This window comes from Candoia aspera, chromosome 3 (assembly GCF_035149785.1).
Source record: "Candoia aspera isolate rCanAsp1 chromosome 3, rCanAsp1.hap2, whole genome shotgun sequence".
Classification (NCBI taxonomy): domain Eukaryota; kingdom Metazoa; phylum Chordata; class Lepidosauria; order Squamata; family Boidae; genus Candoia; species Candoia aspera.
In genome coordinates this window covers 104,112,468-104,137,086 of record NC_086155.1, presented here as the reverse complement: position 1 = coordinate 104,137,086, position 24,619 = coordinate 104,112,468, and the positions used below count along the sequence as shown (strand labels likewise).

General features: G+C 40.9%; 1 protein-coding gene across 1 annotated transcript in view; it reads left to right on the top strand.

Annotated features, from left to right (window-relative positions):
• The window catches only part of QSOX1 (quiescin sulfhydryl oxidase 1), a 65,530-nt gene that overhangs the window by 9,393 nt on the left and 31,518 nt on the right, over positions 1 to 24,619 (top strand). The window contains exons 2-5 of the mRNA XM_063298462.1: positions 8,460 to 8,560; positions 16,971 to 17,019; positions 18,961 to 19,063; positions 23,248 to 23,338. Coding sequence (XP_063154532.1) covers positions 8,460 to 8,560; positions 16,971 to 17,019; positions 18,961 to 19,063; positions 23,248 to 23,338 — 344 coding nt within the window. The remainder of the gene's footprint in view (positions 1 to 8,459; positions 8,561 to 16,970; positions 17,020 to 18,960; positions 19,064 to 23,247; positions 23,339 to 24,619) is intronic.

Below are 24,619 nucleotides of genomic sequence, written 5' to 3'. Positions count from 1 at the left end.
GTTGCAATTTTGTTCTCCCTCTGGTCTTGTTTCAGCCCTAATAGCGGAGACAGTTTCCTTGTTTTTGTTTTTAAAGGAATACATTCAGGAATTTTTTCACCATTCAGGATGGTTCATAAGTAGGTGCTGGGAGTATTCCACTCTGGCAAAAACTGACGATGGCAACTTTTTTTTTAAAGCAAAATCTATGCAGAAGCAATGGAAAGAGTAGCTTGCCAAGTCTCTCTTATGTGCATTTCATGTGAAAATAAAAATGATGAACATTTATTCAAAGACAGTCAGCTGGTTGAGTGTCTCTCCCCCGAGCATAGGCTGTGGATGGCTGGATTTGAATCTGCTCAGCAATGAGAGTTCTCCAAGGCTAGGGTTTTGAAGTCAGCTGCAATTGAAGTTTAAAACTCAAACTCAGCAGGCAAAATGCATTATTCTGAGGGGTAGGTATACCTTTATTTTTTGTGCCTTCTAGTCAGTTTTTGACTCCTTATGACCACCTGGACTGGTCCCTGCAGTTTTCTTGGCAAGGTTTTTTGGAAGTGGTTTGCCATTGCTTCCTTCTTCCTAGGGCTGAGAGAGAGACTGGCCAAGGTCACCCAGCTTAGCTCTGTGCCTAAGGTGGGACTAGAACTCACCGTCTCCTGGTCTCTAGCCTGATGTCTTAATCACTACACCACTACACTGGCTCGCCTGCCTAATCTTGAAGCTTTGTGTTGGCTGCCACTTGCAAGATCTGGTCTTTCTCAATTCTTGTCACATCATACCTAAGATAGCCTGCATGGTACAGAAGGTAGAATGCTGAGGAAACCTGGAACTGTCCTCAAACAGCTATGGAGTGCAGTAGCTTACTTTGGACAAGGGAGTTGCTTTCCACCTAACTTACCTTGTAGGGTTATTATGAAGATGAAAAAAAAGGAAGTCCCTGAGAACAAATCCTAATACAGTAAATAATACAATAAACCAAATGATTAGCCCAATGCTATACTGAACAGCTCTTACAAATTGCACTGCATTATACTGTGTGTGTGTGTGTGTGTGTGTGTGTGTGTAATTTTCTGTGAGGAGAGAACTTTTGTGTGGAAGAACATTCAAACAACTTGACTTTGTAGCTTTGGCTTGTGATCCAGGAAAAACATAGCAATTTAATTTTGTTGACTGCTGATTGTAAGTCCATAGGGTAACCTGCTGCAAGATTTCTGGCCAAAAGGACTTTCAAATGCTTTAGTGAACAGAATGACATTTCCTCAAATCTCTCCATAGAAGTTAATTTGTTTTTTCTCTCATGCAGAACAATTATTGCTTTGTATCTAGAAATCAGCAAGTCATTAGTATCTAAGCCAGTATTCCTCTAACTAACTGTGTTGGACTGCCAGTTCCTTATTTCCTAAACAATGCCATACAAAATTGCAATAATGGGAGAAGTAGTCAACAAATGAAGGACAATAGGCTGGAGAAAAAGGTTAGCTTAGGTCTTCCTTACAGAGGTTGCAAATCCTTCCAAGTGGTGAGTGCGGAGTTTGCAAATGTTCCATAAAAGCATAACTTGTAAAGTTTAGTATTTTATATTCAAGTCAATGCTTTTTATTAGATCTTTCCTTCTCCTGCTTCTGTTTCTTGTGTGGGACTACAGGCTATGCAGTGATATGAAGCTATTGGATCAGGATAGTGGAAAATAAAGTGAATGGCCCATAGTAGATCCTGTCACTTGCCTTATCTTTAAACAGCAGAAAGAGAATTAAGCTGTTATAATTCAGTGTTTCACTGGTCCTTTGTCCGGTCTTCCATTTATGATGGATCTCAAGGGATTTAAGGTGTGGGTTCAAGCTCTGGCAAACCTTAATCAGGTCCATAACCCCCTAGAAAAATTAGAGAGTTAAAGGAAATTAGAGGGATAGTCCCCCTTGCCCTGCCCCTCAACTACAGGCCTGATTTGAATCCTAGAGCAGCTACTCTATCAATTCTGACTGTCTGCTTTCCCTCCTACCCACTCTCTTGCTTCTCCATCTATTTCTTCAGCTTATATGCTGCTCCATTTTTGAAGTTGCAGAGCAGCTTTGTACTCCTGATCTCGGAAAGGATACCTGACATGTTAGGAAGCATGTGTAAGCAGAGCAGTACTTTTCACCAGGAGAAGTTTACAGTATTATGATTACTGAAATTTTGCATATGAGGAAGAGGAGATGAAAGGATTTGGCTAAGATCCTGTTGAATCAGTGGCAGAAATGGAAAAACAGGTGCATGTCCTGTAGGCAATAATTATCAGCTGCTTTCTGACCTATGGGAAGCGATGTCTATCCTTCATCACATTTCATATGTTGATCTTGGGATTAATCTCATAGTCCAACTTTCCTCAAAGTGGTGCTTTCCAGATGTGTTGGGACTGTTAACTATCAGAACTCTGAGCCACCTCTGCTACTCTATATTCCCGTCTTGTCATCCCCACTCCCATCTTCCATATTGTGCAAAAAAAATAAATCAATCAATGGCCTTTTGAGAGAAGATATGTTTGCTTTTTTGATTAAATATGTTTGAAACAGCAAGATGGTTGTTCAGGTAAATTGGGATCAAGTTGTTTCATAGCTAACGGTTAGAACCAGCAAGTTAATTTGAGTTTGGATAATGCAGTTTACAAAGTTCAGGCATCATGTGATGAAAGCACATAGTTTTAAATTGAAATATGATCCCTAGCCCTCATCACGAAGTGTGACTATCTTCTGTTGCTTAATCAGCTCATCAATGCAAGAATGTTCCAGTACCTTGGAGTCCTTTGTGTTTTCTTCAATTACAGAGTATAAAGAGTCTCTTCCCTGGAGATAGTCCTCCTATACTGATAATGTTAGAGGGGAGAGCTAATGCACTCATTCCCACTTCTCCTGAAGGGTCATATAACTCCTGGAATAGACTTCCCGTGATATTTGGTACAGACCTTGTTAACAAACATCACTGTCTGTACTTTCTGGTTTTCATTTCCCTCAGACCATCACTGCTCTTCCTCCTACCTCTCTCCCATATCTGTTCGGTCCTCAGGGTAATGTCTCATGTGTGGATGCAGTAATAGGCTGGTGGTATGTTTCAAAGCATTCCTATATATCTGTGGGGAACTAGGATTTGATTGTGTCCTCTAGGCTTCATTGCTTGGCCATTAACCAAGTGTGCTGATGGGCAGGAACTTTTTTCACATGAAACTAGAACAAGGCTATCATGGAATGGTATGTTAATGATGAATACAAGTACTATTTTACTTTTTTTTAGCAGCTGGTCCCTGGGCTGGACACATTGCCTCTCTGCAATGGTGGAGACTAGGAGTTCCCTTGAACAAAAGATTTGCTCTCTGGAAATGGCTGTCTTCATAAAACCTTCTGCTGTTGTAGCATCATTTCCTGAACTCAGAGACTATGCTTTTAGAACACAGTCCTTCAGGGGTCTTGGTTTTGATCAACATAAGGAAGATGGACTAAGCCACAGAAGGATATAGGCCTTCTGGGGACAAGCAGATAATCAAGTGAATGTTAAGATTAGTAATCAACTAAAATCAGCAGCTCTATTTTTATTATATATTAGAATGAAGCCACTTTAAGTGGTAGATTGCCTTCTGTCAACATGGAGGCCCTTCTTATACCCACTGCAATTTATTATGGCATTTCTTTTCCTTGATTTTCTCACAGTTGAACTAATATTTAGCATTATGCTTCTCATGCTTAGAGCTAGGCATCTGTTGGTTGAGGACATTTAGCCTTGACAAACTCTAGATTCCAACATAACTCCCAGAGATGTCATTAGGTTCCAAGCTATACTTGCATCTGTGGTGGATCATTGGTATTCTCAGCACCAAGCAAATCTGTTGGCCCATACTCCCTGGAATGGCCCAAGATATAGTGAGGCAGATAATTTGTATTGACCTTTCAGCCCATGCTTTCTTTGAATTCTGCTTCTTAATCATGCCTTGGACAGATCATGTGAGAGACAGGTCTTTCCCAATTTATTTATTTATTTATTTATTTATTTATTTATTTATTTATTTATTTATTTAACTTTGATCCCCAATTTATTTATTTATTTATTTATTTATTTATTTATTTATTTATTCAACTTTGATCCCACCTTTATTTTTGGTCAACTCATGATGGTGTTCATATGTAATGCTCCTGCCTCATATTTTCCCTGCAACAGCAACCCTATGAGGTGGGTTGGGCTGAGAGATGTCACTCATTATCAGGACTCTTCTTGAATACCCTAATTTGCAGCAAACCTCACATCTGAGTTTCAGGCCAGCATGGCCTCATTCCAAAGACCACCATCTTCCACTCAGTCAGTTAAACCTGCATCTTTTGAGGCCAGCCTGCTTCTGGTTTTGTCCACTGCCATTTAGTCATGGGCCTTTTCAGTAAGAACAGATTGTTCCCTTATCTAGAGGACTAGCCCCTAATGGTGTATTCTCCTGCCAGGGCTATCTCACCATTTTGTCTCAAATCATTCAGTCACTAAAGCTGATCAGCTTCCAGGTCAATTATGAGAAATCTTTCTCCTTAGATCATATAATTCATTAGGGACTACAATAAATAGCACCAGAGGAGCCACAATTTTACCACTGCTGCAACTAACATGTATATACAAGATTGCTTCTGCAAAAGAGTTACAGCCAGCATCTTTGCCAATTACTAGGCACCCTCCTAGAGGTGGTAATCTCTATTCTACTTTCTGGACATTGGCATAAAATAGTTCCTCATCTTGTTTCTCCCTTGTGTCAAGAAATTCTTCCATTCATGGCTGATTTCAGAAAGTTGCCCCAAAGATGCTTCCTTTACACCTCTGTTAGCCCTAGAAGGTAGACCAGACTAAGACAGTAATGCCATAGGTCAGGACCACTTTTATTGTAGCAGCTATAGTAGCAGAATCGTGCAAGTCTGGACATGTCCCCTTCCCTTTTATCTTTGTGTAAACTAGGGAGGGGCTTGTCTGAGATGTTTTCTCAAATTAGTTTCTTGGCCCAGGCTCAAGCCCCATTTACCTAACTGTTGCCTTGTAGTGGCTCTTCCTCCTGTCCTTCAAGGCCATTTCCTATTCCATCTACAACCTCCCTCCAAGGTGTCTGGTCTAGCCATGAAGCATCTAGACACATCCTTGAACTTAAGGTTCTTCCAAGGCTGTCTTTGTTGTCAGGCTACTTGTTAGCCCTTCAAGGTAGACCAGGTCAGGAAACAGATACAAGAACTACTGGAACTCTATTTTGTTGTTATATGGTGTAATAACAAAAGCCTGATGTAAATGCTCTTTCCCCCCTCTTATACTTTAAAGAATCAAGTCGGGGTAGTCTTGACCTTTTTCCTTACCTCTTCCTGTCTGTCCAGGCTTAGCTGATGCTTACATAATCATTACTGAATTCCTCCTTCAAGGCCATCTCCCTATTTCTCTACATTACCTTAGATAAGTTTGAACTCAGCTGAAGCTTTAATTAAACCAAACACTGCATGGCTATGACAGAATCTTTAGTATAACAACAAGACTAAAGCCCTATTAGCACAGTTGCCTCTTACAGTTAAGGTTTTTGCAGGGTTTTTTGATGCCTTAATAGAAAACCTACTTTATGCTTCCCATGGTGTGTGCTAGGTAGAAGTCGACTGTTGACATTCTCCTCATTCCTGCCCTGAGAATACTAGCACTCCCACATCCATTGCAGGATTTTTATGCAGCTTAATGGAAATACTTCGAGAAATTTATCTGGAAACATCAGCTTAATCCCATGCAATACCAGGTGTTTCATATTTTGGCCTTTCTCTTTCATCTGAAACAATGATGCTTGGCTCCAGTGCCATTCATAAAAAGCCATGAGGACATCAAAATGACCACATGCATCGTGACATCATCATGCAAATGAGAAGAACTGATGCAAGTGTGTTAAGTCTCATGATTCATGTGATGATGGATTATACATGTTGTCATTTTCCTACCCTCTCACCTCCTTGTTGATGGCCATGCTTGGTTGCCATAACAAAATATCTCCTCCCTTTTTCCTTGCAGAGTGGCACTATTTTTTTTGTCCTGACTAGATAGTGAAATATTTAATGGAAAGCCTAGTATGTCCCTGCTGTTTCTGACTTGGAGATTCCTGTGTTTTCTCAGTATTCGTGTCAAAATCCTTTGAGCCCATGGGTACAGCTCCAATTGACCTTCAGTCATGGAAGGTTTATCTGTGTGGCCACTAGGAGTTGAAAATGACTTGATGGCACATAATGATCAATCAATCATGGAAAGTCCCTTTTCTGGTGACCATGACATTGGCTTGCTAGCTTGTGTATTTTTATAGAGGCAGATAGTCCTTCATACAGATCCAAAGTCAGTTTTTACCTCCCTTTTGAAACAAGGCATCATATTTCTTACCTTTTTTCACCAGCCCCTCAACACCACTGGAGGTATCATTTCATTATTTGGATGTTTGTCATGCTTTTGCTTTTTACCAGAATTGGCAGCACCATTTTCCAGAACCAAACCACATTTATTTCTGATCTCCTTAAAGGGTATAGTCTTTCTTTTCAGCATTTCTCCAAATGAAGAGTAGCAACCATAAAGCTTTGTTACAAGCTAGCTGAACAGCCTTGCTCACTTCCAATCTGTGCTCACTCTGCAAACATTACAGCAGCATAAGAAAACTTTTTCTGGAATATTTCCCTACCAACATAGTTCTGGTTGCCTTATGGGCCAGCCCTCCACCTTCATCCAGCATCGCTGACTGGATTCTGGTTTCAGAGAGATTCAACTTTTAGCATAGCCAACCCTTTTTCAATTACCGTATCATGATCAAACCCTCCTCTGGATGATAAACTGACAACTCACCCATGTAAGTCAGTCAGAGACCCTGTTAAAGGGCTGGTTATTTACTTGTGAGTGCAGTTATCTGAATGATCGTCTGAGAATTCACACTGCTCGCTTTCCTAACCCACTGGGTCTCAGGTGACCTCACGGTTCCTTTGGATCTCATGCTCTGTCTTTGGAAGTAAAGAAGTTCAGTAGGAACTGGGCCTAGTTGCACAGTCTGTATTAGGGTGGGGGGTAGGGTTTCTGCTAAATAATTTTATAGGCTCCAGATGGTGCTGAGTAGGGCTTTTTGCAGGTGTATAGTAGCCCATGTGTAACCAGTTCTTCAACTTAGATACCTTCCATACCTACAATTCCTAGTGGCCATTGCTGAGAATTCTAAGAGTTGAAGTTCACACATGTATGTATGTATGTATGTATTTAATTTGATAAAATGTATTTGAATTATATGGCTGCCCATCTCAAATTCATGACCCTGGCAGCTAACAATAATTAAAAACAACATAAAAATGTAAAACAATGAAAACAACAACATACACATTAAAAAATGCAGCCGAGGTGAAAACCACAACAGAAGTCAGCACAACCAACTCAGACACACACCTGGATCCCCAGGCCTGGTGACAGAACCATGTCTTTAAGACATCACAAAAGGCCAACACAGTTGGGGCCAATCTAATCCCTGGGGGAATGATGTTCCAAAGGGCAGCTGCCATGGCAGAAAAGCTCTCTTTCTGGGCCCTGCCACATGGCACTCCCTAATAGATGGGACCTGGAATGTGCTCTTGCTGCTGGACCTAATGGGATGGGTAGAAGTGATTGGGGAGAGGTGGTTCCTAAAATAACTCAGCCCCATGCCATGAAGGGCTTTATAGGTCACCTTGAATTGCACTTGAAGTACACTGGCAACCAATGTACCTCACAAAACAGGGGTGTAACATGCACTAACTGAAGAGCACGCATAATTGTGCAGCTGCATTCTGTGCCAGCTGTGGCTTCTGAATGCTCTTCAAGGGCAACCTCATATAAAGCACATTAGAGTAGTCCATTTGGGAGGTGACCAGGGCATGAGTGACGGACCAGAACCTCATGGTCCAGGAACAGGCACAACTTAGTGCACAGCACAAAGTTGAGCAAAGCCCCCTGAGTTATGGCTGCCACCTGCACCATGAGGCCAGGACAATCCCCCAACTGTGTTTTCTACCTTTGCAATTCCATGCCAGATGTTCTCTTTGAAGTTACCTCTAGACTTTTGTACTTCCCCTCATTCCTCTCTCTTTGCTTTCTTTTTGTTTGCTGCCAAATTGAGCTCTTGTCTTCGCCTTTCCCATGCTCCTGCTTCTCCTTCTCCTTCTCCTTGTTCTTTAGGCACTACCTGCCAAAATACAAATCACTCAATTTTAAAAGCCAGAATTAATAGTTAATATCCGGAGATTTTTCTGCTTGTCATTCTCTTGGGGGGGTCCAGCAAATCTCTGCTGGTAGTTGAAAAACGTATTTTTTTTCCTCGCTATATAAACAGTTGTGTTCCTTGGGCCTTCTACAGAACAAAAAAATTAGGAAAAACTCCTGGCCACCAAACCATTTTACATATAGCTCAGTTGTACGTTTGAACAGATTGGAAACATATTTTCTGTCTTTCTCCCTTCTAGACTGGAGACCTGCTGTGATGCTGGGAGCGATAGATTGTGCTGATTTTTCCAATAGGAACATCTGTTATAAGTTTGGAATAAACAGCTACCCTACTTTAAAGGTAAGAATTCTGTTGGTGAGGGTTACAACACCTGTCCTCTCCAACCAGCATGATTAGTGGGCTTTTTGGTAGTTACAGGCCAACATCCCAGGATGGGAGTAGCTGATCTAAATCCTTCTGCTCCATTTGGAACCAACATTAGATTGCTGAGCAGTAGCAAGATGCCTTTGATGGGCACCTGTGTAATCCAGAGACAAGTATAGAGCTTTGATGTGAGGAGGCAAAAAGTCACTGGGTAGAGAGGCATACAAGAGGCTGTAGAAAGGGAGGGAGGGAGGAAAGAAATGCAGAGAGGAGAAGGATAACTAATTGATTATGAATTTAGATACTGCCATCTTGACGATAACCACTATGCTGTTTTTGCTGCATGCAGAAGTTGCCCAGTATCGAAAACTGGGAGACTGGAATAAGCAGGATTAATTTCCAACCATTTCCTCTACCATCTGGTACATTCTGTGAGGAAATAGGAAGCACTACTGCCTGATGATCTCTCAGGAAGGGCAACATGCAGCATCCCCAAACCCTCTTTTCTGTGGCCTTCAGAAATTTGTGTGGCTGAATTCAGATGGCAGACTCTTCAGAAATGCTACATGATTTCCTGCTGGGTTTTGGTGGAAAAAAAGAAAAATTGGCACTATACACTTTGATGATATCACTGCCTTCCATATTGTGTCCCTTGGCCACCCATTTTTTGTAGTTTTTTTTTTAATCTAGTTGTCCACTGATTATTTGTATTGTGCAAAAGTGGCTAGATAAAAAAATTTATAAGCTTTGTGTTAACAGGATAAATGGTTAGTAGCTAATTTTGTCATGGAATGTAAATGAACACACACACTTGATCCATGCTTTTTTGTCTTTTTGTGCTTTTGAGTCAGTCTTGACTCCTGGTAACTGTCTGGATAAGTCCCTGCAGTTTTCTTGGCAAGATTTCAGAAGTGGTTTGCCATTGCCTCCTTCCTAGGGGTGAGAGAGAGTGACTGGCCCAAGGTCACCCAGCTGTGACTAAGGCGGGACTAGAACTCACAGTCTCCCGGTTTCTAGCCTTAACCACTACACCAAACTGGCTCTCTTGACCCATGCTTAAAATGTAAATATTTGGCTCAGGTGAAATTTATTTTTGAAACGTTGCTTATATAGAATCTTCTATTAAGAAGCTATGGTGGTCTAATAATGTAATAAGAAAGGGGATTTGCTCAGACATGCCAGTTGGCTTTGTGTTTTTTTTTTTCAATTGTCCCGCCAATTGTTGGCTTAACTCCAGCCAACAATAGAGTGAGCCTTCTTTGTGGTGGCATCCTGGCTTTGGAATGTTTTCTCAAGGTGCCAGTGCTGTATTCTGTTTTAATTTAAAACTTATTTGCACTGGCATTTTAAGTAATGCTGATATATTTTAAAATATAAATGTACTTCCAGTGCTAATTTATTTAGATTTAAGCCTCTCAGTTTTGGTCAGGCTTGCAAAGTAGTCCGGACAGGAAGCACACCCAGATGAACTAGTTCTACTTTATTGTAAGGTTACGTTCATAGAATCTTGCAAGTCTGAAAGTGCATTTCTCCCCCGTTGCCTTTACAGCCCAAGAAACTAGGGAGGGTCCCTTCTGAGATATTTGCCATGCCCACAGTCCTTCTGCGGGCTAAACTTCCTCTTTTCCAAACACTCCCCTAGCTGTGGCTCTTCCCTCTGTCTCCCAAGGTCATTCCCACATATCATTACAATTTCTAATCATACTTCATTTTATTTTGAAGCTAGCTAAGTGCTATACATTACCCTCAGAACTTTCCAGATAAAGTTGGGCACTTGAATTAAGTAATGAAATAATCAAGCATGAAAATGGGGTGTGTACATTTAATGTGATGAGTGTGCCTGGATATGTTTGCAGGAGTAAAGCATATGTGACTGGCATCAGGTATGTATCAAGCCTTAGGTCAAGAATGCAGAATCTTTTTTGGCCTGAAGCCAGTTTTAGCCTTTAGGTAATGTGCACCTGCTCGAAAAAAGTAAACAAGACGGGGGTAAAAATAATTATTGTTGATCATTACAACATGAAGTTACCTGATATGAAGCTAAAAGGCATTACTGCATGATGCTTATTTCAGGAATAGACTCATCTGCATTGTGCCATAGTTCCCAAACATTTCTTGCTTAGAAACCATTCCAGTGCCCTGGAAAGCATCTGATGACTGCTACGTAAGCTAGAGGTGGTATCAGAGGGGGCTCATGGCTCAGGAGGTTTTCCCCAGATGGCATTTGCAACATCTGGCAATTAAAAATTGATTAAATCTTGCAGAGTTGTCAAACATCACAAGATTTTGGTGTTTTGCAAAGTTTTGAATAAGAATGTCAAAGTCTTGCAAATGGGATGGGTTTTTTGTCTCTCTCTCTCTCTCTCTCTTTCTCTCTTATTCTGCCATTCAATCTTGTCTGTTTCTTGGCAAGGAGACAGTGGCAAACCACTTTTCTTGGCAGGATTTCAGAAGTGGTTTGCCATTGTCTCCTTCCCAGGGCTGAGAGAGAGTGACTGGCCCAGGGTCACCCAGCTGGATGGTAACAAGGGCATAAATTACTGCAGCCACATTCTCCTTCATCAGGCTAGGCCACAATTGGCACAGCCACAGCTTCCACCTGCTGCTCTAGCAGGAACTGTGAGTCCAAAAGGAGGCCCTGTTGCAGACTTCCTCTTCTGCAGGTAGTGCTTGCCTATCCTGGGATTACACTGGTGTTGATAGAGAGCCCTGATGACTCAGTCTTGCTTGGGTTCAGCTTCAGCTTGTTATCTCCCTTCCAATTCCTTACAGCCTCCAAGCACTGGGCTAGAACCTCAACAACACCCCTCCTGCAGCCTGGGGCTAAGTATAATTTTACTTAGTAGGATGACCTCCCTCAGAGGTTTCATATACATGTTAAAAAGCAAGAGAGAGATAATGGATCCCTATAACACGCTGTAAGACAGGGGGCACCAAACCAACCTCTCATCCCCCATCCTAAGACTGAAACCACCCACCAAGGAAGGAGCAAAACCACTGCAGAAAGTGCCTCCAATCTCCAACCCCTGCAAGTGGTTTAGCAGGATACCATAGTTGATGGTATTGAAAAAGGCCTGAAGAGATGCATTACCCCCATCCAAGTGCAGACTCTGGTAATCCAAGAGAGTGACCAGTATGTCTCAATCCCATATCCAGCCTGAAGCCTGACTGAAAAGAGTCTAGATAGTCTCCTTCTAGTTTGCTGTATAGCTGAGCTACCACTGTCTTGATTAAAGAGGGAGGTTGGAAACTGGCCAATAGTTATGTAAGAAGGGACATCCCATAGCCTCTTTCAAGACTGCTGGTGGCTCTGCCTCTTGCAAAGAGGTATTGGCACTCTCCCAAATCCAGGTGGTCACATCTCCACCACTCTTACCAGCAGCCAGGACAGGCATGGATCCAGGTTACAAGTGGCAGAAGATAATCTGAAGAGCACTCTATCCACTTCTTTGAAGTTCCTAGGTGTGATGATTGCCTTAATTCCAATAAAACTCTCAGACTCAAACTGGCAGTTCAGGTTCTGGGTTTATTTAGAAAAGAGTGCAAACAGGTAAAAAGCTGAGAATGAGAAAAGCGCGCCTAAACTCCAACTAAATAGCGTCTTTGCAAACAGCAGCCCAACCCCTCCCTCACATACAGTTCACCCCACATTCCCAGGTGCTCCTAACGAGCTCTGCTGATCAACGGGCAAAAAGACCTTGACATTTCAGAGATAGCCTAAACACATTCCTCCTGGCACAGTTCAGCACGTCTTCTGTACAAGGCTCGCAGCAGCACCCTCCCAGCCAGGACACATATCAGCATCTTGGCAAGCGAACCGTTACGATGTAGAAACACCGGAACGGTGAACATGACACTAGGCCAAAAGGAATCCCAGATAATAGGGCTAGATGGTGTCCTAATCATCACTAAATACTCATGAGGAATCAAAACTTTAATGAATCTGAATGACTTTATCAGCAAAATGCTGTGCAAATTGGTCACAATGGTCAGGTGGGAAATCTCTCTTCTGACCCCTCCCTAAAAGGGAATTAGAAACCCTGAACTGGGCTGGGGGATGGCAGCCTACTGACTCAATAAGGGAGAAAGGAGCTTGCTCCTCCCCCTTTAGTATCATAGTGTAGGCCATGCTTTGTTGGATTTGCATTTTATCTTTCTCTACCAGTACTCCTGATATCATTTCTGGTGCTTCATTTCCTGGAGGGGTTGGCCCCAAAAAAGAGTGACCTCAAGGCCAGTCATATTCAGTACCCAGCTTGCCCCCCATTGCCAGTGGCATACCAGCCATTGAACTGAACTGCCCACCAGAGAGCTGGGAAACTGCGTAAGCACCCTCTGGAAACCATTTAAATCCATTAGGTGCTTGGGACAGACCATTAGGCTAGGTCCCTTTGCCTCAAGGAGGTCCTGGTGGCTATCCGTCACATCTGGAACGGGATGTGATCTGACCATAGGAATGGGATGATGGCAATCCTGTCCATCTCCTGATCACATAACATCTACTCTGAGATAAAAATGAGGTCTGATGTATGACTGCCTACATGTTTCAGCCCTGAGATTACTTTAGAGAAGCCATTAGTTGCCACAAAGGTCAAGAACTCCCAGGCTTTACCAGAGCTAGCCTCCAGGACATGGAGGTTGAAAACCCAAACACCAAAAGGTGGGGGTTCACTACCAGTCCTGAGACTACTTCAGCATCCTGGGGAAGGATTCTGCCAGGCAGTACACCCATAAGATCCCCAGCTTGTCTCTACAGCCCAACTGAAAATATAGGCACTCCAATCCCAGTATCTCAGGAGTAGAGTCCTTGATCACAGGTAAGGTGTCACATCAAAGACACACCCCTTCCTGGCCTTGGTGCTAAGCCTGCTGAAAGACCTAAAACTCAGCTGAAGATATTTCAAATAAAGCAACACTGCTGCCCTTGCTCAGCCAGGTTTCAGTATTACATGCTAGGTCTGCCGCCTCTTCCACAAGCAGATTGTGGGTGTAGGTGATCTTACTGCAGATCATTAGCACCTTGAGGCCAAAGCCTCCAGCAGTCTGGCCATATAGCCTCCAAGGTGGAGCCATTGGCTTGGAAGTTGAGATAGCCACCAATTTGGAGTGTAGAAGCTTACACCATGGATCTTATGGATGAGACACGACTTGTGCCAGGTTACTTTCATGTTGTTGGTTGGAGGGACCCGGGGTCTACTCCTCAGAGTCATTGGAATTGTTGAAAGGAGTGCCTAAATGGTAATGGTAGACACCCATGGCTTCACGTTTATGCCTTAGCATCAAAGAGACTGCATCCTTGTATGCCCATCAGTAAATCTGCTCCACTGCTTCTCCTGAGTCAGAGCTTTCCTTTGTTAAAGGACTACTGTATATGAGATGGTATATTACCTTCTATAGAATGCTGCCCAGGATACTTGCTGTTAGGATCTTCAGTGTAAAGAAACAGAATCTTACCACCCCAATTTTCATGGGAAAAAGCAAGTAAATTAGGTCTGGAGGGAGGAGGCTGATTTTAATAGACAAAAATTCTCTCCTTAGGTTTTATGACCCTGGGTCTGAATTTGTCTTCACCTTGCAGTTGTTTAAAAAGAAAAGGGATCTTATCTTGTCCCCAGTAACTTGCCTCATTTAGCCTTACGTTTCCTATTTTCAGATATAAGACTCCCTCCTTCCTTCTCTTTCCTGGGTACACACTCATATTCAGTTGTTTGTTACAAGCTGATTGAGCAGTCTTCTGCTTCCTTTTTCCTTATATTTTGTGTAAATCCTCCAAATAGATAAAAGCCTAGCCCATAACATGAACTCTTGATTTGTGTACTTTTGATCAGGTGGAAAGTACACAGCTGGCAGGACATGTTATAAGCCTGTCCAAAAGAATCAGCATAATGGGAAAGCCAAGGGAAAGCCTATTTGCTTGGTAAATAAGTTCTGTTCCTCTCTCATGAACCATGACGTTGGCAGCACAGGGTGGACTTTCCCTCTGACCAAATAAAATTAATTTGCAATTTTACTTCAAGCAAGAGTGGCAAATGCATTTTGGAGGAGATATAAAAAGGAGCAAACAGATAAATAAACCTTAGCACCAAAAAGATAAATAACATTTGCATTCCTCATGCTCAGATATTATAGCTGCACTGAGACAGTGTAACTGCCTGAGGCAACATTGTTTGAGATTTTGTAAAACAATTTTATTGTAAACTAATTGGAGAAGTGGTGTAGATATATATGTAATAAACAGTTTGAAAGAAAATAGAACAATATGAAAACATGCTAATTAAAAAGATGGGAGAAATGGGAAGGCAAAAAGGAATCATCTAACGTTCGTACAGGGAATGCCTGGGTGAAGAGAGAGCCTTTATAGATCCTACAAGGTATTCTAGTAGATGTGTTATGAATTTGGGAGGAGGGGGAGAATATTCCAGAATGCAGGCACTATCACAGGAGTTAAGATTTTTTGGGGGGGGCAGAAACAAACACCTGAAGAAATGGAATATTTAACAAACACCTGAAGAAATGGAATATTTAGTGACAACTGTTTTCTAAAAGGTGTTTTGGCTAATTTTTGGCTAGATGTAATAATAACATTAGGAGTTAAGATATCTTTTCTCTCGAGTCTATAGAACAGTGTTTCTCAACTTTGGCAACTTCAAGCTGTGGACTTCAACTCCTAGAATTCCCTAGCCATGGCTGACTGGGGAATTCTGGGAGTTGAAGTCCACACAGCTTGAAGTTGTGAAGTTGCCAAAGTTGAGAAACTCTGCTATAGAAAGTGAAGGTGAAAGGTCCCCTGTGCAAGCACTGAGTCATGTCTGACCCTTTGGGTGGACACCACTTTCACGACGTTTTCTTGGCAGACTATAGCGGGTTGCTTTGCCATTGCCTTCCCTAGTCATCACCTTCCCCAGCAAGCTGGGTACTCATCTTACCAACCTTGGAAGGCTGGAAGGCTGAGTAGACCTGAGCCAGCTACCTGAGAATCCAGGTTCTGCTGGGATCGAACCTGGGTTGTGGGGACAGTTTTGGTTGCAATACCGCCACCTACCACTCTGCGCCACACAAAGCTCAGCTCCAAATGTGGCTATGAGACTATGCTCTGGGGGCAGGGGGAGGGGCTGAAAGGTGCATACAGGGAAAGAACTCCCATCTTAGAATTCCTTCAGCACTCTGACTGGGTTCATATAAAATGATAAATCATAAACTGTGGTTGGCAAGCCACAATAGCAAGGTTCACACACATACACCAAGACACTAAAGCAGATCAGAGAATCACATTAATGGCTTAAGCTGTGTGTGAACCAATAACTAGCTTGTCTCAGCCTAGCAATTTTGATTTTCTGGTGTAGTCTTCATTATTCGTAACTACATGAACTGTTCTTTTGTCTGGAGCTATTGCTAAGAAGTGGTTTATTGATTAACTTTTCCATCTGGCTCTTTTTCTCCCTTGATGTTAGCTTTCATATTAATGGTGTATGTCCAGAACTTTGGAGGAAAAATCTGTTTAAATTGGAAACAATTAAGATGCTGGAAATGATCTACAGAACAAGATACCCTCACTGCCTCCTACTACTTGTGCTTTTTAAGGTCTCAAAGAACTCCCTGTCCTCTATTAGAAAAGAAGTCCCACAGGGCGCAGCACATGTCAGGGAGTTTGAATCTATTAGCAGTGTCCTAGACAAAATGTGACCATCAAGCAAATGTAGCTACCAGGTTGGAAACTAATGGAACTCCTGGTAAGATGAGTTAAGTCCGCTATAACAGATCTGCAGCTGCTTTTTTAAATTTTTAATTAAAACCACATATTTTTCTTCCAGGCAGTGCTTTTCCAATTCTGTCATTTCTCTTTGAATCCTCCCTATGCAATAATCAGCATTTGTGTGTTGCTCATCTGCAGGTGAAAATGGGGTATATATTCTGGATCCCAGAGCAGAAAGCAGTAGAGTTCAAAGTAGCATCTTAATCTTTATTTTTAATTATTTTTTAAATAACACTTCACTTAGCGGTTTTTAAACCAAAATAATATATATAAAATGGTTTAACAAAAAAACAATTTAATGGAGAGAGATTGATTGATTGATTGATTGATTGATAGATAATGTGCCATCAAGTTGGTGTTGGCTCTTAGTGACCACACAGGTAGATTTTCTCCATGATGATCTGTTCCTAACCTGGTCTTTCAGGTCTTCCAAAAGTGAACAGAGAGAGAAGATATCAACAAATAACAGTCGTGGTAGTTTTTTCCATCTCAATCTATGTATATCTCTCTTTCCCAGCTTTTAGGCTGATGAGTGAGAACTCCAAATTACAACTTGGCAATTGTGTTGCTTAGCATACTTGCACAAAGGATATTTAAAAGCAGAACCTAACTGTGTGGTTTGTTTCTTTCCAGTTTTTCAAGACATTCTCCAAGAATCCTGAGGATGGCATACAATTCAGCAGTATGTACCATATGGAGAATTCTTGTCAGTGAAGTGGCAGCTAAGTTGTCCCTTTCTATCCTCAAGGAAAGTCATGCTTATCAAAGAGACACATGATCTGCCATTTAATATGACTGCTATTGTAATGCACGGTCTCGAGATGTCTCATTCCTTTTCCACACTTCTGTGATGTATTTCTTCTGGGCAAGGATTGAAAAATATTTCTGTCCTTCTTCTCAAATCAGCAGACTGAGCCTCTCATTTTGGGATACTGAAATTCTGTACCCAGATAAATAATATAGCGTAAGGGTTAATCAGAACCTGATTAACTAATTTAGAGAAAAACATATGAATTGACATTCTCTTGTATATTGGGGTTAATCTGCACACATTATGTATTCATACGATTGGTCAGAATAATGCATGCTTTCTTTTTGTTTTGAAAAAAATTAAGCCATAACCAGTTTACATTTCCAGATAAGCTGTGTGAGTGCTGGACTGTTTTGTGTTTACCTGGATATAGACCTACCTATAACCTAAATATAGATATAATAGCAGCTTTCACTCCCTAGGAATAACTGAGGAGTATTTCTCTTTGAAGAAACCTAAGAATCTGTAGCAAAGGATTCTCAGCATGTGTGAAAGTCCCAGTACCAGGATGTTAACCTAAGGAATTCTCCAGTCAGTCCATTAGGAAGCTTAAGGAATTCATTTATTTAAAATCCGTTTACACAGGACAGTTTAAAAGCTCTGAATAACGTTTCGGCGTGAAAGCATTCAAAGTAATTCATTCCCTCTGACATCCCTCCTCCCTGTCTTACAAACAAGCTCTCCCTCCTGATCTCCTCCCTCCCAGCTCTTTAGACTTAATTAGAGTCCAGGTGTCTTATCAGCTCATCCTTGGCTCTAACAGGTAATGAAGGAATGTGCTGATGCATTCTGTCTGTCTGCGAAGCTGCGAAGCGGCAAAGCTGACATGGGTTTGTTCTCCCTCGGCTGATGCGTGCAGCAGTGCTGTATGGCAGGCATGCGAAGGGAGCTGACAGCATGTTCATTAGGCTGCAGTATGCACATGTCACAGTGCGGGGGAGGAAAACAGGAACATCATAGTATCAAAATAACCCCTGAAAGAAGGAGCAAAATCTAAAAGCAGAGTAGAAAATGCTGATCCATTGTGGCATAGAATTGCCTGTTGCAGCCTAAAAGCCAGCATCTTAGCATTCTCTCATGAACTCCAACAGATACTGTTGATTGTTACTTGAATTGTAGGGAGGATCAAACATTTATTCTTCCTTAATTGGTGATGCTTGTTAGGCAACATTTGTGAGGTTCTTGGTCAAGAGAGTTATTCAGACTCTCTGTCGAGGGAATCCCCATTCATTACTCTGGGATGAACCATGTAAGGACTAAGTTGGGAGTGGCTCCTTGGCTGAATGAAGGGTTATGTTTTTGTGGCTAGGCTCAATCTGTTTCTCATATTTATTTTTGTCCCTCAGTTCTCAGCTGAAAATTGAACCCTGGGGGGATACAGCAGGTATAGGGAGGTATCTGCTGGGACAAATAAGCTGCTGGAAGCCTATTAGTGACTGGAACTCACCTTCCTCTAAGTAGTGGTTCAGGGAAAAAATGGCTCAATCCCCGTCGTTCCATGTTTAGAGCAGTCACACAAAAGAGGAAGGATCCTAGGACAGGTTAGACCCTGATAAGTCCATAAAAGTTATTTTCATGATATGATAGACCATTTCTCTCTATATGGATGCAAATGATAGAGTAATCAAGAAAAAGGAATCCTTGTACTTAAACAGTTGGAAAGAGGTTGTCTGCAACAATCCCCAGTAATCAGAGGTGGTAGAAGCTGCTGGGTCTTTGCTCATGCATGGTATTCTCTGGGGTAAAGGCATGTTGAGTTATACACACTGGTTGGCTGGGATTTCACAGTGATATGCTTTCTTTCCTGTACAGATCATGGAAAAACCATTCAGGCCCTAAGAGAGACCATAATCACCTTAGTGGAGCGTCATGAAGCCATATGGCCTTCTGCCAGCCCACCTTTGCAGCCAACAAGGTAAGTTGGAAGGAGATTACAAAGCAGACTATCCCTTTTAAGTGTCAGGATGCATGCCCCATGTCTTTCCTTCCAACCCAACAGAATATGTAAAAGGGCTTTGGACTCTGAAAACTGAGCATTTATATTGCAGTAGGTATTCAAAGGGCTTCATTACAATTATCTTATACACAAAACAGTGTTGCCCTTCTCATTTAGCGGAATGCAGGTATCAGATTCCTGCCCCAAAGGAGATTGCAATCTAAAATCAATTGTGAGAAGGACAACAGAGAAAGGGAAAAGAAAGCAGAGACTGGGGCCACAGTGAATCAATGTGAACAAATGTAGTTTTAACATAAACTCAAGTTTGTGTTTTCTACTGCTGATTGTGTATTCTCTCTTAAGATGTATATTATAGCTTCCACGTTGAAAAGTCACCATTGGGAATTTGTCCTTGCCAGCAAACCGTTCTTAGATTCAGCTATAAATGAAAACAATATATACCTTTAATTAAATTCATATTGTACTGTGCTTCCTGGATTGAAAGTACATTATCAGTTATTTATTTCTGTAATTGCTGATCTTGATAAAATATATAATTTCTAGCAACAATTGTAGAAAAATATTTAAAGATAGCTATTATTTGGTTCTGTTTTCTGGAATGCTTCTGGTACTTTTATGTTGGCTTAAGTTTTTGCATAGTACTAGAAGATGATGTTAGATCACCACTCCAGTCATTACCAAGTCAGAAGGCTACAGGAATTGATAGAGTATCTACAGAGATATGGCAAGCAACAAAAAAATCAGTAAAGGCTCCTACCAAGCTATGAGAGCAAATCTGGATGTAGTGGCTACCGGACTGGAAAGGTCTACGTACCAAGGCCAAAGAAAGGAGACTTAACAGAGTGTGTAAACTATCATACAATAGCCTTAATTTCACATGCTAGCAAATTGTGCTTAGAACCATCCAACACAGATTAGAGCCCTACATAGAAAGGGATATGTGAGATGTTTAAAATGGCTTTAAAGAACATGAGACATTATTGCTGATGCACACTGGGTAACTGAGAAAGCCAAAGAATTGCAACAGGAAGTCAATATGTTTTTCACTGATTACCAAAAGGCCCTTGATTGTGTCAACCCAGATTTTTCTCTGCTCTGGTCAGGGATTACTGGAGGAAGAATACGTATACTGTAACCTTGCTTGGCATGCAAAGGAGATGATGTCTTACCACTGAAACCAAGTTACAACTGCTTTGATTAAGTCTTTATTCAGTTTGATGCTGCCTGATTCTAAATGACTCTGGGTGGCTCACAATACACCAAACAATATAAAGACAAATAGAAGCAACAGACAATAAAACCAGACTCATACAAAGGAAATAAAAAAAAGGAAGCACAAGATGGCAAACTCAGCAAACCTCAAAATATCCCATCAATGGCTAACATCCAGGAAAGGGGGCACCAACCACCCTAGCCCAGGGCCTGGGAGAACAGCCGGGTCTTTATGGCCCTTTGGAATGCCAACCGGGGGGGGGGGGATCACAGGGGAAACCTCATCCTGGGTGAGGGCAGTAGGGCTTCAGCCAATTAAGGACTCTTACCTGATACTCTGAAATTACTGAGTTCAGTTTGTGAAGGAAAGCTTTCATTTTGTTTTAGGAGAGAATATAGTTTTAGCATTTATAATTTCATAAACTCAAAATAGAAATAGTCTCATAAAACAAGTACCCCCTTAATTAGAACAGCCTTAACAGTGGGCAGCCAAATTGCCTCACTGTAGCTGGTTAATCAATTGGTTATATAGCACCAACACGTGGGGCTCTGTTCTTTGGACCAGCAGAATGGCATGTTTGTTTATGCAGAACTGTGTAACTTAGCCTTCCACAGCCTGGTACCGCCCCCTAAATATGTTGAACTAAAATTTCCATCTTCCCCAAACAGTACGTTCTTGGGGTAAAATTTAATTTTCTTCAGTGTTTCATCATCAGGCATATTTTCCACATTGCTGTTGAGCCCCAGAGAGGAAGAAAGCAGTGGGTTTCCATTCAGAGGTTCTGCAGTTTTGTCCTTCTCTGTGCTAAACAATTAATAGTCTAATTATATTTGTACCTTCTAGTTTTATTCTGGGGACAGAAATATCCATTCAGATTAGATTCATACTTCATTGTCTTGTAAGCAATTGAGTGATTAGAGGAACTGATGTTTCATAATTTGGAGTTGTATGTTTTGCAGATAACTGTCAGCTCACAAGTTCAAAATATTAAATATTATTTTAATATATAAAGTTTATAAATAGTGACTCAATAAATGACTAATAGTTCTTAGAACAGTGCTTATACAAACATTCAAAGACAAGTTATAGCTTACAATGTTTGGATTGGTGTCCTAACAATTGCTCATTGTTTATAAATCATCTTGAGGCTTTTATACCTGTCAGGCTTTCAAGATTATTATAGCCTATATCTATAGAGTTCTAGTATTTCTTGTGGTGTCTGTTTCTTGACCTAATTTACCTTGAAGAGCTGACAACACATCAGGTAATCAAACCTGGCTTACCCTACTGATTTTTTTTTTAGATTTTTTATCCCGCTTTATTTATTTTTTTAAATAGCTCAAGATGGGGAACATACCTAATAGTCCTTCCTCCTCCCATTTTCCCCACAACAACAACTCTGTGAGATGAGTTGGGCTGCGAGAGAGTGACGGGCCCAAGGTCACCCAGCCAGCTTTCATGCCTAAGGTGGAACGAGAACTCACAGTCTCCTGGTTTCTAGCCCAGAGCCTTAACTACTAGACCAAACTGGCTCTCTCTTTTAAATGATTTGTCATTTAAAAAATAATATTTATGCATTAGAGCTGGTAGTTTGCTTTGAATGTGAAATGAGGCTTCTTCCTACTTGGTGGGCAAGGATTAGAAGAAGGCAAATCGGTTGGAGTGATCAAGGAAACCTTGGGTAGAAATATTATTAATATCTGACAATGTTTCCTTGGCACAGGTTGGACACAGAACCTTCAGTGACTTGAACTGGCCACCTGAGACATGCCAGCTAGGACATTAGCTGGCTGTGGGTTATTACCTTCGCCTTGCTTTTTCTCTGATCCTGGAATTAGAGATAAGCTTTGGAAAACTCAGAACAATTATTCACAATTGTATAAAACTGATTATGAGAGCCAGTTTGGTCTAGTGGTTAAGGCAACAGGCTAGAAACCAGGAGTCTATGAGTTCTAGTCCCCTTAGGCACGAAAGCCGTCTGGGTGACCTTGGGCCAGTCACTCTCTCTCAGCCCAACACACCTCACAGGGTTGCTCTTGTGGGGAAAATAGGAGGAGGAAGGAGTTTTAGGTATGTTCGCCGCCTTGAATTATTTATAAAAAAAAATAAAGGCAGGATAAAAATTAAATAAATAAAATGTGTGAAGAAGCATTCTTTCTTCTGTTTTCTTGGAAAAGATTATCAAAGGGAGAAAAAAAGAAAAGGGTCCTGATTACCAGAGTTAGGATCTTTAGAAATGGTGATGTCCCCAAGATATGATGTCCTGGCTCTGGATCTTTAAAAAAATCCACCAGAACTAATACTCTGTCTCTGTTCTCTGCCCATCACTCCATAACATACCTTTTACCTGATTCAGGACATGCTGTTTTTCCATTTCAATATCAACATCATCATCATCATCTTAAAATGAGATAAACCAGCCTTTTCCAACTTGGGTACACTCTCAGTCAGTGCTGGATGGTGAATTCTGGGGATGATGCCAGTAGAACTATTGGATGCCCATACTGAGGAACACTGAAAAAAGCCTTACCTACATTTTGTGGAGGTGGAAAATTTGCACAAGAATGTCATTTTTGACAGTTGCTCTGTATCTCCTGTAATACCTGTTCTCCCCTGGCATGTACAGATGTAGCAGCTGAAACCTTGTCCTACCACTGATATATCTGTGCTAAGGAAAGATGTAGTTGCCATATTTGAAATACAGGAAATAGGTTTTTACGGATGGCAACTTTGGTCTCCTATATTCTCTTACAAGGTCACAAATCCAGGTAGATTAAAAACTTACTGCTGTTCCCTACATCCAGGAAGAAATGCTCTGCAGTTGGCTGGGTAAGATCTATAGCAGGAGGAAGTGGGCAGCCCTAAATTTGCATGAAAAAAATATTCACCTGTACTTGGAACAGCATATAATATTCTTCATCTTTTGCAGTGTGAAAGAACTTCGTGATTTCTTTCTGGTAAACAATGTGACTTATTTGGCCCTGATATTTGAAAAGGACGACTCCTTTCTGAGCAGAGAGGTGAATCTTAATTGATTGTTCAACATATACATCATAGTCAGTATTATTATTGTTTATTCAATTTATATCCTGTTTTTTCTACTCCAAAAGCATTCAGATCTTCAAATATAAAATTAAAACAAACAGTTGAAATCGGATTAAAACTTTTAAAATATAGGTAGATCATAATTAGTGTGAGTTTGAATAATACGATATTCAATTTAGTGTGAATTGCAAATTAATACCAGGACACATTTAATATGACCCAGTTAATGCAAGGTTTGTGTGTTTACAATTGAGGCTTACACATGTGCAGTTGCGGTTGGGGTTTTAGACACTGCTAATCTTTGTGTGTATAAAATGGAGAAAAGGAAGATACCATCAGAGGAAAATGGCACAAGTTTAAAAAAGAAGAGGCTTGTTATTGCATTAGAGCAAAAATTTGATGTAACTGAACACATGAACGTGGTCTTTGCAACACTAAAATAGGACGAGATGTTGGAATGCCTGAATCTACTGTAGAATTTTTTTGTTTTTATTTTGCTACTCTGTGACTTTGTTAACCATAAATTTAAATCAAAAGTATATTCTTTATATCCTTTACTGTAATATTTCATTATTGTTTAAAATTCTTCACCGCCTATTTCCATCGAGCTGGAACCAATTACCATATTTTCCATAAAATTATCACTTCAAATAGTGCAAATTCGAATAATGCAACTATTTCATAGGTTTCATTAATCGCACTAATTGAGACCTACCTGTAATCATTAGCAAATTCAAACTGAAAAGTCCTGAATAAAGAGGAAGGACACAGTCCATTTCCTAAAAGCTAAAAGAGTGGGGTCTGAATGCAGTTCCAAAGCAAGAGCATTCCACAGAGTAAAGAGTAAGGGAGATGACTGTGACAGAAATTTTTATTTATTTTATTTTATTTTATTTTATTTTATTTTATTTTATTTTATTTTATTTTATTTTATTTTATTTTATTTTATTTTATTTTATTTTATTTTATTTTTGTCCCCGCCTATCTCCTCCCATCTGGGGACTTTGGGCGGTTATGCAGGAACTGTTATCTAGACAAAGAGGGCTGAAACATTCTTTAAGTCCTGGGAAGCAAGATGATATTCTGAAGCAGCTTAGGCAAACGCCTTGCTGACTCCCTGGGGCATAAGAAGGAGGGGAGGTAAAGCACAGTCAGACTTGCAAGATACTATCATATTGTGCCTGGAAAATAATTGGCAACCTGTACAGGTTTTTCCACACAGGTACAATGAGGTATTTGTTTGTTTGTTTGATTTC